The sequence below is a fragment of the Armigeres subalbatus genome, chromosome 2 (genome assembly GCF_024139115.2).
Source record: "Armigeres subalbatus isolate Guangzhou_Male chromosome 2, GZ_Asu_2, whole genome shotgun sequence".
Taxonomy (NCBI): Eukaryota; Metazoa; Arthropoda; class Insecta; order Diptera; family Culicidae; genus Armigeres; species Armigeres subalbatus.
The window spans coordinates 183527268-183541581 of NC_085140.1; the positions used below are offsets into that span (position 1 = coordinate 183527268).

The 14314-nt window shown below is 37.0% G+C and overlaps 1 protein-coding gene across 1 annotated transcript in view; it reads right to left on the minus strand.

Annotated features, from left to right (window-relative positions):
- Positions 1 to 14314, minus strand: part of LOC134211360 (uncharacterized) — a 167365-nt gene that overhangs the window by 17963 nt on the left and 135088 nt on the right. Inside the window, exon 4 of the mRNA XM_062688148.1 lies at positions 4914 to 5037. Within this exon, the coding sequence (XP_062544132.1) occupies positions 4914 to 5037 (124 nt within the window). The remainder of the gene's footprint in view (positions 1 to 4913; positions 5038 to 14314) is intronic.

Below are 14314 nucleotides of genomic sequence, written 5' to 3' on the forward strand. Positions count from 1 at the left end.
AAGACGACCACACAGTTGTGGTCGGAATACGTATCTGCAAAGATATCGAAAATTAATTGGTAGAATTAAATGGAGAGTACTTAATTCGTCTTAGAATTTATTATGATTTGTACAATCTAACGCGAACTCATTTTTATCCAATTCATAAAAATCAATGCATTTGTACCTGGTGGGTCGCAACCAATTTGGGATTCTGCTAGGTGGGTCAAATATCCAAAAAGTTTTGGAACATCTGCCGTAGAGAAATTTGGGATTGCTGAACAAACTGTGCGACTCGGAAGAAAATGTTGAGTTAAGTTTCCCATTTTGAAGAGAAACTTAAGATGCCAAAATACATATACATAATTTTCGATATAACGTACCCCCGATAAAACGTATACTCGATATAACATTTTCCCCGATATAACGTACACTTTGAAAAATAATTTTAATTTGGCTAGTTACTCCAAAATTATTTATTTAATTGTCATGATAACTCATGTAGGGATGACATTATTGTGTGGAGTCTAATTTAATCAGTTAGAGGCATTAATTACTGTTTTCCCCAGTTTACACTATCCTCAGAATTGTTTTTAGGTGCAAGTTAGACAATATCGAGTATAGTATTGGTATTGTAGATCCAGGCTTGAAATGTGTACCAGAATATTTTTATTTTTATTATTCCTAGAGGAAATTCCTAGAGGAGCTCCCAAAATAATTTCTGGCGCATTTTGTGGAGGAATTCCTGTAGGAAGTTCTAAACGAGCTCCAAAAAGAATTTCCGAACAAATTAAAAAAAGTCTGATTGAATTCACTAAGGAATTAGAAGAAACTAAAGAAACCAATTCGTAAGGTAGTTTCTTGAAAAATATTTTAAAGAATGTCCAATCGAATTTTTGAAGGAATGCATTTTGCATTAAGCAATTCCTAACGGAATTTAGGAAGGAACTACAAATAGAATTTGCGAAGAAATTACAACATTAAGACCGGAATTGCTTCGGAAATTCCTTTAGGTACTCCTTTCAGAATTTCTTCTAGAATTGTTCCATCTGGAATTTCTCCTGGATTTCCTTCGAAAATAGCCACAGGTAGTTGTTCTTTCGGAAAATGCTCCAGGAATATCTTCGGCTATTCGGTTCAGTAATTCTTTCGAAAATTCTTTCAGGAATTCCTTCGGAATTTTCCTTAGAGATTAGGTCAATACTTCCACATCGAATTCTTTCTATAATTTCTTTCAAGAAAATCCTAAGACCACCGGAAATTCTTGCAAGAATCCCTTCGGAAACTCTTTGAGCAATACTTTTAGAAATTATCCCAGGAATTTCTCAAAAAATCTAGAATAAAATTCAAAGAAACTCCTGGGGAATTTCTAAACGAATTTGTAAGTGTTGGTTATGTTATGTGATGAGTGTTGCCGAGAACTTCATGAAAATGTAGTCTAATGCGTGAATTGTTTGTGAATGGCAGGTAAAACTAAATTGGGTCGGTACTATGAGACGAGGTGACTGACTGGAAAAGAAGGTCATGACCCTGGAATCACTATTCTTAAGTATTTCGAAGCAAACGGATGTTACAAAGTTGGAAGTTGAAGAGTAGAGAAGAAAGTGTGTGGAAGCCATTGGTTCAGGGAGTCTCAGCATAGCGCTGGGCATACTTACCCGATATTTACAAATTCCTGAAGGATTTTTGAATTGAGCTCCTGAAGAAACTTCCGATATTCTTAGATTTCTCCACAAATTTTTTGGTTCTTTGAAAAATCTTCCGGAAACAACTTCGGGGATAAATCTTTAAATCGTTTTTAAATTCCTCCTCAATGTTTCTTCGAAAATTGAAAAAAATAATTTTAAGAATAACTTTAGAATTTACCTCAGGAGTTCCTTTGGAATTCAAAACTTCCTCTTGGAATTCTTTCGAAATTCTTCAAATCATTCATTTTGAAATATATCGACGAATTTCTCATTCTTCGAAAATAGCTTCCGAAACTCCTTTTGAAATATCTACGGAAAATATTTTGGTAATTCTTTCAAAAATTCCTTCGAAAATTCCTTTGGGATTCGTTCTGGAATTCCTTTACAAATTCCATCGGAAAATTATTAGGGTTCTGGAAATTCGCGTAGGAATTTCTTCGGAAGATGCTTTAAAATTTGTTTTGGATTTTTTTTAGGAATTCATTTAAGAGTTCCTTCAGGAATTCCACTGGAAATCCCAATGGAGATCCTTTCCCAAATAGAAATTTCTTCAGAAATTCTCTCAGAAATTCGTTGAACTTAATTTCTAAATTAAAAAAGGCGTTAATAAAAATTTTAAAAATTAGGTTTTTCTCAAAAGTCCTCCAGAAATTGCTTTAGAACTTTCTCCAGCAAATCTTTCAGAACTCTTTGCAGGAAATTACTCAGTTTTTTCAGCAACTCTTTCAAAAATTTCATTGCAAATTCTCCTGGAATTTGCTTCAGAATGTCCAGAATTTCTTTAATTATTTCTCCTTTCGAATGTTTTTTGGCAATACCAGCGGAAAATCCTTCGGAGAATATTATCAACGTTTTAGGAATTTCTGAGGGAAATAGTTTGGAAATACCATTTGGAATTTCTTGGGAAAACCCTTTAGGAAATCTTTGATTATTTCTTGAAAATAACGTCAAGGAAGTATTAAAAATTCTAGAAAGTACATCCAACAAAATATCGGATAGCATTCAGGTATTTTGTTTGGTTTTATTGAAGAAAAAATATTAAAGGAATTTCCGATGAAAAAATCCTACATTTCCCCTGACTTTTATTCAGGAACTTCTCTAGAAATTCCATCGGAAATTCGAATAAAATTGATAAAAATTGGCGTGATATCAGAAAAAATGTTGGCGTGTATAATTAAATTTCAGTAAAAATATTCAATTTGGCGAGTCACGTGCCCCATCGTGACCTAGTTTAAATTCACTAAATGAATGAATATTTATTCAAACGGTGCAACGAAAAGCAAGCCTTGTGTTTCCTGTGTCTCTTTCTTAGCCTCTTATTTCTTGTGATTTATAAAAAAGTGTGGTGTAAATCCGTGGTGGTGGTGTGTGGTAAAAAAATATTATCTCTAGGTAAAACTCAGAAATTTTTAAGAAAAAGTGTGAACTTTGATATTTTGAAACACTATGGAGTACTAAATAAATTTCCGCAATTTTAACAACAGTCTAGAAAAATGCGAAATTTTCCCAAACTTCTACCCCGGGATTTCTGCATGATGCATCATATAGTAAACCCTGAAGATGTTCTGATGTCCATATGTAAATGGATATACTAAATATCAATGAATTTTAAAGATTGAGCTCAAAACATGTTTTAAAGCGTATGTAGGCTTAAATGAGAGGATTTACAGATCTTAAAACTCTGGAGTCATAACACATAATAAAACTTCACTAAGAATCACACAAATGTGCGAAAGATGGAAAATAAATAATTACACTACTCACAGGAAATCGCACAGCAAGAATGCGGAAAATGCACCAATAAATCAGAAAGAACGTATACATATCCCTTTGCTCGCTTGGTAGAAGGCAATCAAACCGGGCAAGTGTACCGCAGATGGGATCTATATGCATATCCAACGAACTAAGATGCTGTTAATCGATGCAATATCCCTCGCGTCTCTAAGTACCGACAGGCTTATTTTCAATGGCTGCGAAACTAGATCACATGTGGTGTTGATTTTAGTGCAATTCGAAACTCGTTACCGCGTAGCTCTTGCGATCTTTTACATCGATACTCAAACCACAGACAACCAGAGGAAGCTGATTGGAAATATCCTCTTAAATTTGAACGTTCGGTTCAATTTAGTTTGTACACAACTAACGTTATTTTGTAATTTAAATTTTAAATTCAAGTTTATTGGAATGCAACAATTTAATCCAAGAAACCGATTAATTCGGGATTGACGAATATTTCTCTATTGTCACGTCCGTTCGTCTGTGCTTATTCGTACCAATCCGGTCACTTCCTATCGACAGTCAATAAGAGTTAATAAATTAGACCGCCGTCGCGGCGTACGTCTAACTGTACCTGATTTATTCAGTAATTTGCACCGATCAATGAGGTACAAGAATCTGCCATGATCGCGCACAGTTTTGGGGCCGAGGCTGAGGGGCGAATAATGAAAAATTATGGAATCTCCCATCGAAGCCGCACATGCTGTCGATGTCGGATTAGTAAAGTGCGTTCCAAACCTGAGCGGGGACATAAATCTTTCTGGGTTGGAAATTGGTAGGTAGGCATATGGGAGCAAGCGTGTGAATTAAAAGCTCTCCCGTAAGAACTGTGATTTATATCGCGGCTTTACCCAACAGCACCAGCTGACTTTCGAAAATTATCCGATCGATTGGCTCGGTTGTGATGTTGTGAGGCACATCTGTGCAAAAATGATTTACTGTATCAATGAAATCAATTTAACAGTAGCTTTTACGCATTTAATCACACAATGGGAGTATTCAGGGAATGTGGTATTTCTCTTATGAATCAGAAATTGATTCTGATTTTGATGTTCTTACTTTATCTACAACCACCATAAATTGTACGCTATAATTGCATTTTAAAACGTTATGTAAGATTCAGTCCTAACGAACATGTTTCCGTGTAACAACATTGTCGGGTTATATCAAACTAATTTGATTGAAAACTTTCGCGGTGTGTAGATAAGACGTCTAGATAGTTACCGTCCATTGCCTGCTTCATTTATTCGTTTATTTTGTGGACCCTAAAATCACCTAAACAATCTATAAAACTCAAACATCGCATACCCTTAATTTGGGAAGCCCCGGCGAGCGATCACGCAAATCACGTGCCGCCGAAGCTGTCGTTGGGTCTTGAACGCAAGCCCCGGCATGATGCCATAAATCTCACCCTCGATCACGCGTTGCTTTATTGGTGGCAAGCGAAAATTATAGCACTCAGTCACTCACCTTTGGATTGGTAGCGTGTTGTAATACAGCAGAACGGTTGCGATTTCGTAACAGTTGAGTCCCGATGCGAGCACCTTCTCGGCTTCGATGTAGATCAGCGGGGAACCTGACCGGTCGTACGTTCCTAGAAATAGACAAAATGGGAAAGGTGATAATTAGTCGACCCGCAAATCCATGTCGAGCATCTAACTATGCTGATGGGTGGGAAAACTCGACGAACTGCTTATAGGCGACTGCCGTGAGTTACATGATCAAACAGAAAGCAAAGGCAAACAAATTTAAACAAATGAGCAATGCGAACGTCCACGTATAAGTTGCCCGCAATCGAAATTGGTAGTTCAAATGGAATCTGTAAAATCGTGAGCTATCAACGCAACCGTGTAACGATCGCGAGGAATTGGATCCTCATTAGCTGAGGATGATGAACGTTCGCCTCCACCACAATCTGTAGGAGTCAACCAATGGACTGTAAGCTGCAAATACGTAGTCTCCCTTATTCTTGGCTACTCGATCAGGATGGACGGATATGATGTTAGTGAAAATATATAATTCCACATAAAGCAAAGGCAACTTTATTTGCCGATACCTACTCTCGCTTTCCGTTACTGAATGCATAGCATTCCTTTCCAACAATTTTCTTTTGTAATGAGTAGCATGCAAGTACCGTGTGGGACCGAAATCCGTACAGCACCGAAATCCGTCCACCTCATGAGATATCAATAAATTAAAGGGGGTTTAAGGTAATTTATGTAGAAATAATTTATCTTATCCTGTTCAGAAGGATGGCAGTAAGCTTTTAGGGCATATAAATGGGAAGAAGACTTTGAAATTAAAACAACAAAAATCAAAAACAAATCGCCACCCACCAAACGCGGAGTTTTTTCCGCCATTTTGTTTTCGGGTAGAGCATTATTGCACCAAAAGTAATTGTGTTTTTTTGCTAATTGCGAATCATTACATAAGATAAGCGGAATACAAATCAAAGGGATCGCTTCTCAAGGTGCGTATCGAACTATTTACAGTGGTAGTTTAGTCAATCAGACTGTTTCAATTTAAATATTTAGTTAAAAAATAGCTGTACGGATTTTGATCCTTTGATTCGAAATCCGTCCACGGTGGACGGATTTCGAGTCAGAAGTAGTTGATTTTATTTAATGAGTAAATGTGAAACACTTCAAAAGTAGAAGCCTTCATGCTCCTATGTCAATGAAAAACGTTTTATTTACATTCAATTCCTATTTTCTAATGACTTTTTCATATATCAAGGTGCTTAAGTGTACGGATTTCGATGCCCCACGGTACGTCCCCTTAGAGCTTAAACCTTAACAGTAAACAGCTTAAACGGCTTAAACAGTAGTCGATATTTTCCTACGGGATTGGGATTGCTGTATCGAGTTTCACCTGCCGGTTAGCATTATCGCAAAGCGAACAGCCATCTCCACTGTACGCCTTCACACGAAGCACCAGTCAGTCACCGCAGACAGAAATTGGCAAATTGGCAGAAATCCGGCACCTTCTTGAATTATTAGAAAATAATAAAATTCACGCTTTCAATTGGTCACCAGCGTTACATCATCGTAGGAATCTTTGTCTATCTTAGGGACTGTCCACATACCACGTGGACAGGTTTTGATCAGTTTCAGATACCCCAGCCCCCATTTGCTAATATAAATGTTCAATAATTTGTATGGACCGTGGACATTTGCCATACCCACCCTCCCCTAAACTATCCTCTTGGTATATGGACAGCCCCTTAGATAGCTTGTAGAATAGATTGCATGTATCTGAGGCCAAGGAAACTAAATTATAAGGGACCTTTTTGAACGGTTTTGTTATCCGACCTCCAGACTGTCGGTGAGAGCGATGTCCCATTATTGTCACCCCCGATGACGGTACACTGGAGTCACTTTTTACGCGTACTTTTCTAAAAAAGTCATTTTTTATGGCGGTTTTCTTAAAAAGTCGTAAAACTCGAGAAAACTACAAAAACCAATTTTCGACGAAGCCGTTTTTTTGCGGTTTTCAGTATTGTTGCACTTTGCGTCTAAGATCTACAGAAATAGTGCGCTCTGTTTCTTCTGTCTTCATACTAAAAGAATAAAATCAAATATCAAGCTATGAAGGGTACAATGAAGCTCATTACCGATAAGTTGTTTATGGTAGTAATTATTGTTTATTATTTTGATTACCTATCGATTGTAAGTGTCTGGTAGTGTGGCACAAAATTGACAACGCTACCGGCGTGCATCGCAGATCCGACGCAATGGACCGCAGTCAACTTGTTTGGTTGTCCGGGCGGTGAGGAAGAAGTTGCGTGTGGTTGCACTTTTTGGTTGGAATGCACAAGACATGCAAGGAGGAGTGGAGATCGTGAGAAGGGCGGCAGCCGGACCGCCGACGCATTGATTGGGTGCCTAGCTTGTAGGAAGGTACCTTTACGAGGGAGCAAGTATCGCGTAGAGACGGTGTTTGTTGATCTTTGAGATATTTTCGCTTTCAATGCAGGAATGCAACGATGGCGGTAAGCTATAGTGAAGCACACGGTAGCTTGCAGAGATTTGCATCGATTACAAACAACGCCGCAGAACTACTGTAGACGTATTGGCGGAGGATCGTTGCCACAATCGGATTGTCGCAGGAGCTGCGTCTAAGCCTGAAAGTCACTGCCGCTTAGTTGTCTATATTTGGATGTGATATCGAAGAGAAATAGAGTTTCACTCGTTTCACTAGTGGTATTTGATGCTGATGTTGACAAATGTAATCACCAAGAGTTGTGACATAAACAGTCAGTACGGTTCGATCTTTGGAGTAGATCGGAAAACGTAAATAAAACCTGATTAATTCATCTAGCGATAATACATTCTTTCTAGTGCATTAAACATATAGTATCCTGGGCATCACTATTGAGCCCATCCGATCTAGCATATTTTTTAAAAATAGGAAACAATGGGACAGAATTTCCTGTCGAAAGCAAATGTGAGTAAATCGTTTTAGGCACACCCAACCGGCGGTTGTTAGATTTTCCAACAATTATGTATAAGAATCTACCAAAACTTGTATAAGAACTGGGCATATGCGAAATTGCTAGATTCTTATACAAATATTGTATAAGAATCTAACAATTTTGTAAGCTATTCTTATATTTTTGCCTTTCTCGTATTTTGTATAAGAATCTAACAATTTCGCATATGCCCAGGTCTTATACATGTTTTGGTAGATTATGATATAGAATTGTTAGGAAATCTAACAACCGCCGGTTGGGTGCAGAAGTTCTCAGTTTTTCTTTATTGGGGTACCAGAACCAGACAATCCGGGACAGCTTAACCTTACGCACTTTAAATTTTGAAAGCGTAAACTCGTTTCAAAAGGGCTTATTCTCCTCTCAACCAAAACATCCAGTCTTCTAATTATTCGATTTCATAGAAACATTGAAATCTTTGCATATTGAAAAAAATTAAATATAAATTTATATGTGCACTAGGGTCTCCAGTAGCCTTGCGAGCAAAGGCGTAGGATTGCCAATCCGGAGATAGCGAGTTTGATTTTCGGTCTGGTCTAGGATGTTTTCGGGTTGGGAACATTCTCGACTCCCTGAGCATAGTGTATCCATTGTACTTGCCACACAAGATACATACTCATGCAATGGCGGTTATAGAAAAGCTTGCAATTAATAACTGAGGAAATGCTAATAGAATACTAAGTTGAAAAGCAGGCCAAGTTCCAGTTGGATTGTAGAGCCATTGAAGAAGAAGAAGATGTGTGCACTAGGCAAACTGGTCATATGAGCATCATAAGATTTTCTTTTGGTTTTTCGAACGAAAAACGTGTTGAAATCTTTTTTTTTAAATGCATTTAATAAGACATACTTATAAAATGCTTCGAGTATTGTACTTATTTAGAACAAAAGATTTAGAGGTGCGTGATTACTCTACACACCCATCGACGTTTCAAAAAATAATCTTGTTGGATAGCCGGGGAAGAGTCGATCTTTTCAAAAGACTTTCGGCAGAAAGCCATTTAGCCGTAGGCCATTAAACCAAAAGTCGTTTGGCCGAAAATGCCGTTTGAAAAGGGGCCTGTCGGTGACGGAAGCATGACGTCTAGACGGATCTTATGACGTCTAGGAGGACTTTTTGCGATTTGTGTCTTCAACGTTCTTCAGTACCGACACCGACAGGTGAAGCCAGAAGTTTAGGGGGACTACAAGATATAAAATCAACTTCTTGCCATTGTAAGAAAATTAATTTGAGCTTTTTAGTGGAATGTCTTCACTTGTCATATGACGAGTTTGTACAATCCCATTTAATTCCACCACTTAATTTTACCTTGACAGATACGTATTTCGACCTCAACAGTAAGGTCGTCTTCAGTGTCTCATACTTGACTCGACTTGACTCGAGTCGTATCTGTCACGACACCATTTCAATGTCACTGTTTTTAAAATATAAATATTTCATGAAAACAAAAATGTTCGAAACAATACAATTGGTACAAAAAAATGTCATTATCAGCTCTACTTTATCATGTATTCATTAATACATTTGAACCCAAATAGGTGCGATGGAGCACATTTGTAAAAAAAATGATTACGAAGTCTTTTTCTCATGCTAAAAGTCTACTACTTTGATTGGCTGTTAAACTATGTTCCTAAATTTTCAGTGGAAAAATGATTTTTCTTATAATTCAATATATATGTTTTCGTGTCATATTGATACTGGACCCTAATTTTCAGTTTGAAATGTTGGTCCTTTGGCGCAGAAGTGCGTGGAATGTGTCATATGAGTTTTCATAACATTGTAAATTAACGTTCAAGTCGGGTGGTTTAATCCCCGGAAATAGGCAATTAACTTTGATTGAACTGAACCAGCAATTGTTTCTTTACAGTTGACGAAAATATAGTGCGGTGCCGACAAGGCCAATCGACCGAAATTTGCAGTTGGCCAAACATGTCATTTGGCCGAAAAAGTCGTTTGGTAGAAAGGGGCATTTGATCGAAATTGTTGTTTTCCTTTCGGCTGTAGGTTCTCTTTGGGCTAATGACATTTTCGGCCAAACCGTTTTAGCCTAATCTCCATTTCGGCCAAATTGGATTCGGCTAGATGATTTTCAGCCAAACGCGATATTCAACCAAGTGGCATTTGGACAAATGGCTTCTGGTTGAATGACTTTCGATCAAACGACCCATTCCACTCATTTGATCAGTACTATGAAAATCGTAGAGGCCATTTCTCTCAGTGTTTAGTATAATGTTGTACTATGAGGAGAAGATTCGATGCCCGCTTCAGTCGTGAAATAAGCGATAGGGAAATATTCTTCACTTGTCTACTGGGTACCGTCCGTCAGTTTTCCTGCTTTTTCTGAGGTCTTTGCAGAATTAACGATGCTCTAATTGTTACACATTTTCGGGTATTCAATTTTTTTTAGCAAACTTAAGTCCTTACGAGATATTTTAGTTTCCGTAGATTATACAGATTTATATTTTCGCATTCTTTAGACCATACAGGCTATTCACATGCTTCAGTTTCCTAATATTTCTGCGTGATCCAGAGTCTGAGAAATCAACTTAACTTTTGTCGATCCTTTAGAATCCCTAGATTTTTTTATACTTACCCTGACTAGATTCTTAAAAATAATCAAAACTTCATTCTACAGGTTCAAAAAGACCCTCTAACGATCATTCTTTTATTTGTTCAAATTTGTTACAGATTTTCTAGATATCCTATTTTCTATGGATTTCACAGGACTTAACAGATTCACCATAGTATCCGGGACGTTTTCCGGGACGCCTGGCAGGTAGGCTAAATCCGGGACAGTCCTGCATAATCCGGGACGTCTGATCACTTTAGGGTATACTTCACGATTGTTGGAGACCGTCACGAAAATATGATAGACCTTGAACTTTAAAATCTCAGCCGTTAGTATTCTATTAGCATTTCCTCAGTTATTAGATATTAATTGAAAGTGGACGTCATCAGCAGTACTCAAAGGAAATTTGTCTAAAAATTGTGGCGAATCATCGAGTGGCCATTGTTGGTAGCAAGAAAAATATTCTACTTCTGTTGCTGTTAGTGGTTATAAAAGGGTATCAAGAAGCGTAAATAGGATCTTGCCAGGACCACCATAATAAACGGAAGTTTATTTGTAATTTTCTTTGCAGCAGAAATTATCAGTAATAATGTCTTTGCGGCCCAAACGACCGTCGGGATGTCGTGATGTGATAGCGTCAGTAGCAATTCAGCAAAAGATAATATATTTCTGAATGGCTACGGACGTATCCAATATTTAACAGGAGAGAGTTGAATCAAGATGAATTTTCTTCAAATCGACGAAAAATGCAATAACAGTGATAGCGTAGGTAGCGATTATGGCCGTCAGTGGTGGTTGTGGCAGTAAAGTTGTTCGCTGCGATAAGTTTCACATCCATTTATGAATAGGAAGTGAAGTTTCCTGAAGAATTAGTCTAAATAATTAATGAAGAAAATGACTTAGTCATTTGGTTGTTAATAATGTTGTATGTTGTATGTATCTCATTATCATTAAAAATAATAAAAATGAGTTGAGATTTCCTTCCTGACGATTTAACTCGCGAACGGGTTGACCGATTTGCAAGATTTTTTCCCTATTCGATTCGTTTTGGGACCCGCAAGGTTTGTATAGACAAAAAGTTGGTGAATTTAACGGGGGAATGTAAAAAATCATTAGAATACAATTTTGGGTCATCTGTTGTGGAAAACAAAACAAACGCACGGAAATTGATCTAGAGTGCGGTGCTGCAAAAAGTTCATTGTGACATTTTCAACACCCGGCAAAGCTGGGTTTCTTTCGCTAGTTAAAAATAAAGCTGACCTAGTTTAGGTATTAGGATCGCCACGACAAACTTGGAAAAGGCACAAAAAAAAAAAAAATTCAAGTAGAATTTTAATTAGCAAGAAAAAATCAATTTTTTCAAATTTCTGGTATTCCGAATTAATTTTCAATTTAGTGAACTCACTCAAAATCTGGTGCTGTTCTGGTGTTTGCTAAGATGATTTATTTTCAGTAATGCGCATTTCCAATCACAAACTTTAACAAATCCAAAGTCGGAATCTCCTGAGAAACTTTTATTTGATGTTTCGGTCTTTCGGTCTCTATTAGAAAGTATAAATCCAATACAAACATCTATCTAACAGAAATCGATTTAACGTTCCACGATGGAAGGAATTGACATACCGTTACACTTACTGTCAGCCCCTAAGCAATGCAGGATCCGTTCTGCTACTACGTATAAAAATCATTACATGAGGCTAGGGAGTCCTACGTCACCTTTGCATTCAACCCGATTGGGCTGTATCTTTTTCGTTGAGATGTACCCCTTGAGATCTTGGCATTACTTGTCGTACTCCTTAAGTATTTTAGTTGAAAATTCATATTCTTTTCAAATACGCTTCTATTTCAATCATTTATATGCCTTAAGGTCACTTCTGACAGAATCCAAGTTTCAAAGTGCTCGAGTTTTCGGGGGCACCTCGATACGGAAGCAACGCACAACTGTCATTTTTATGTTTTCACGCATGTTGCGACGCAGCAAAGCGCTTCCGTATCGAGTGGTGTGCTCACGAAAATGCGAGCACTTTAAAACTTCTGATTCTGTCAGGAGTGACCTTAAAATGTATTTGGAATCTCACAGGGTAGAATGACTATTGGATTTCATTTACCTTCTATTCATAAAGATATCTATCATTGTTCAGAAAAAATATCAATTATCGTTTTGAATTTATTCGTCTGCTTCAGTCGAGGCTAAGATTATTCTTATTTTTAGTGAACTGATATTTGGATCTTGTAGTCTATAATTTTATCATTTTTCATCACTATGAAATCTGACAAATCTGAAAATCCTTTATGATTTTTCGTAAGATTTCCTACTATGGTTTTTAAACATAGGACAGACATTCTCTAACAAGTTTTTCCACAGAGCCAAATACTATAAAAGCGGCAGAGATACGGATTCTCAAATTCCACTCGAAAAATTATCTATGAGGGATCTCTCCGAAGATTAAGTCAAAGGATCCTCAGACACACATTTTTGCATGGATCATCAGCTGTTTGCGCTTTTCTGTTGCCAATCCAATCAAAATCCGAATGCAACTTGCACAGTAAAATGCTTTTTTATCCAGATTAGAAATATTTAAATGTTCTATCAAAAAGTATCTAAAAAATGATTCATCTGGAATTTATACACCTTTAGGAAGCGTGTCAGCCAAGTGGGAAAACTCTTTATATGCTTATTTGCCACCAATTATGAATATTGGAAAAGGAAAGTATTGTTTTTGTTAGATTGTTGTATAAGAAGCTTATGGTATCAAGTTGATAGTACAGACGATATTCACTAGTTTGGATTTCAACACATGGATCGCTTTTTGGTTATATGTACCTCCGCTGGTTGGGCCACAACCCAACTTAAAAGCACTCATGTCAAAATGCAGTGACAATGCTGAAAACGGAGATTCACATAACAGGACGGCATTTGAGGGTTCAGTTAAACCAACTGAAAAAAAAATCAAAAACTAATACAAGGTTGTGGTTCAACCAGAGAATCAGGAATCTAGTCGAACTTTTGTGGTAATTGAACAAGTATATCAAGATGACTCACTTAAGTGAGACGTTCAACTTCATACACGATAATGATAGGGCTGCAAACTTATTTAATCAAATATATCAGTAGAAATCTCTCGAATTTTTTAAGGAATTTCTTTGAAAAGTTCAACTTTTTTCGCAAATTCTTTCAGAAATTCCTGTAGGGGGATTCCTTTGACCATTCCTTTACATTAATTTAGGAATTTATTTGGAAATCTTATTAAGAATACCTACTAGAATTGTGTGAAGGGGTTCCTTTGGAAATTGCTTTAGATATTCTTTCGAACATCCCTCCGGAAACTTATTAAGAAAGGGATTTCGACTGGATTTTTTGCTTTTAATCAGGATTTTCGGCTTTCAGTCACATGAAAGTGTGAACGTGTCCAACGTTTCGATCCAGAAGTTTGGATCATTATCAGCGCTCGAAAATAATTAACCTGTTTAGTGGAGAAAAAAAATTAACCTGTTTAGATGAGCCATTTGACAATTCATAGTGTGACCAATACTCTACTAGACGGGTCGATGATCTTTATTAAGAAATTCCTTAAGACCATCGGATATTCCTTCAGAAATTCTTCAGAATTTTCTTCAAGATTTCTTTCGGATATTTCATCTGGAAATTCCTTTGATATTTTTGTTAGAAACTCTTCCGAAAGTTTCTTTAGGATATCTTATTTTATGCTTTTATCCGGAAAAATCTTCCAACAAAATTTCCGGAATTTCGGTATTAATCTTGTATGGTTTTACTGAAAGGAAATTTATTGCGAAATTTTCTAAATTATTGCTGG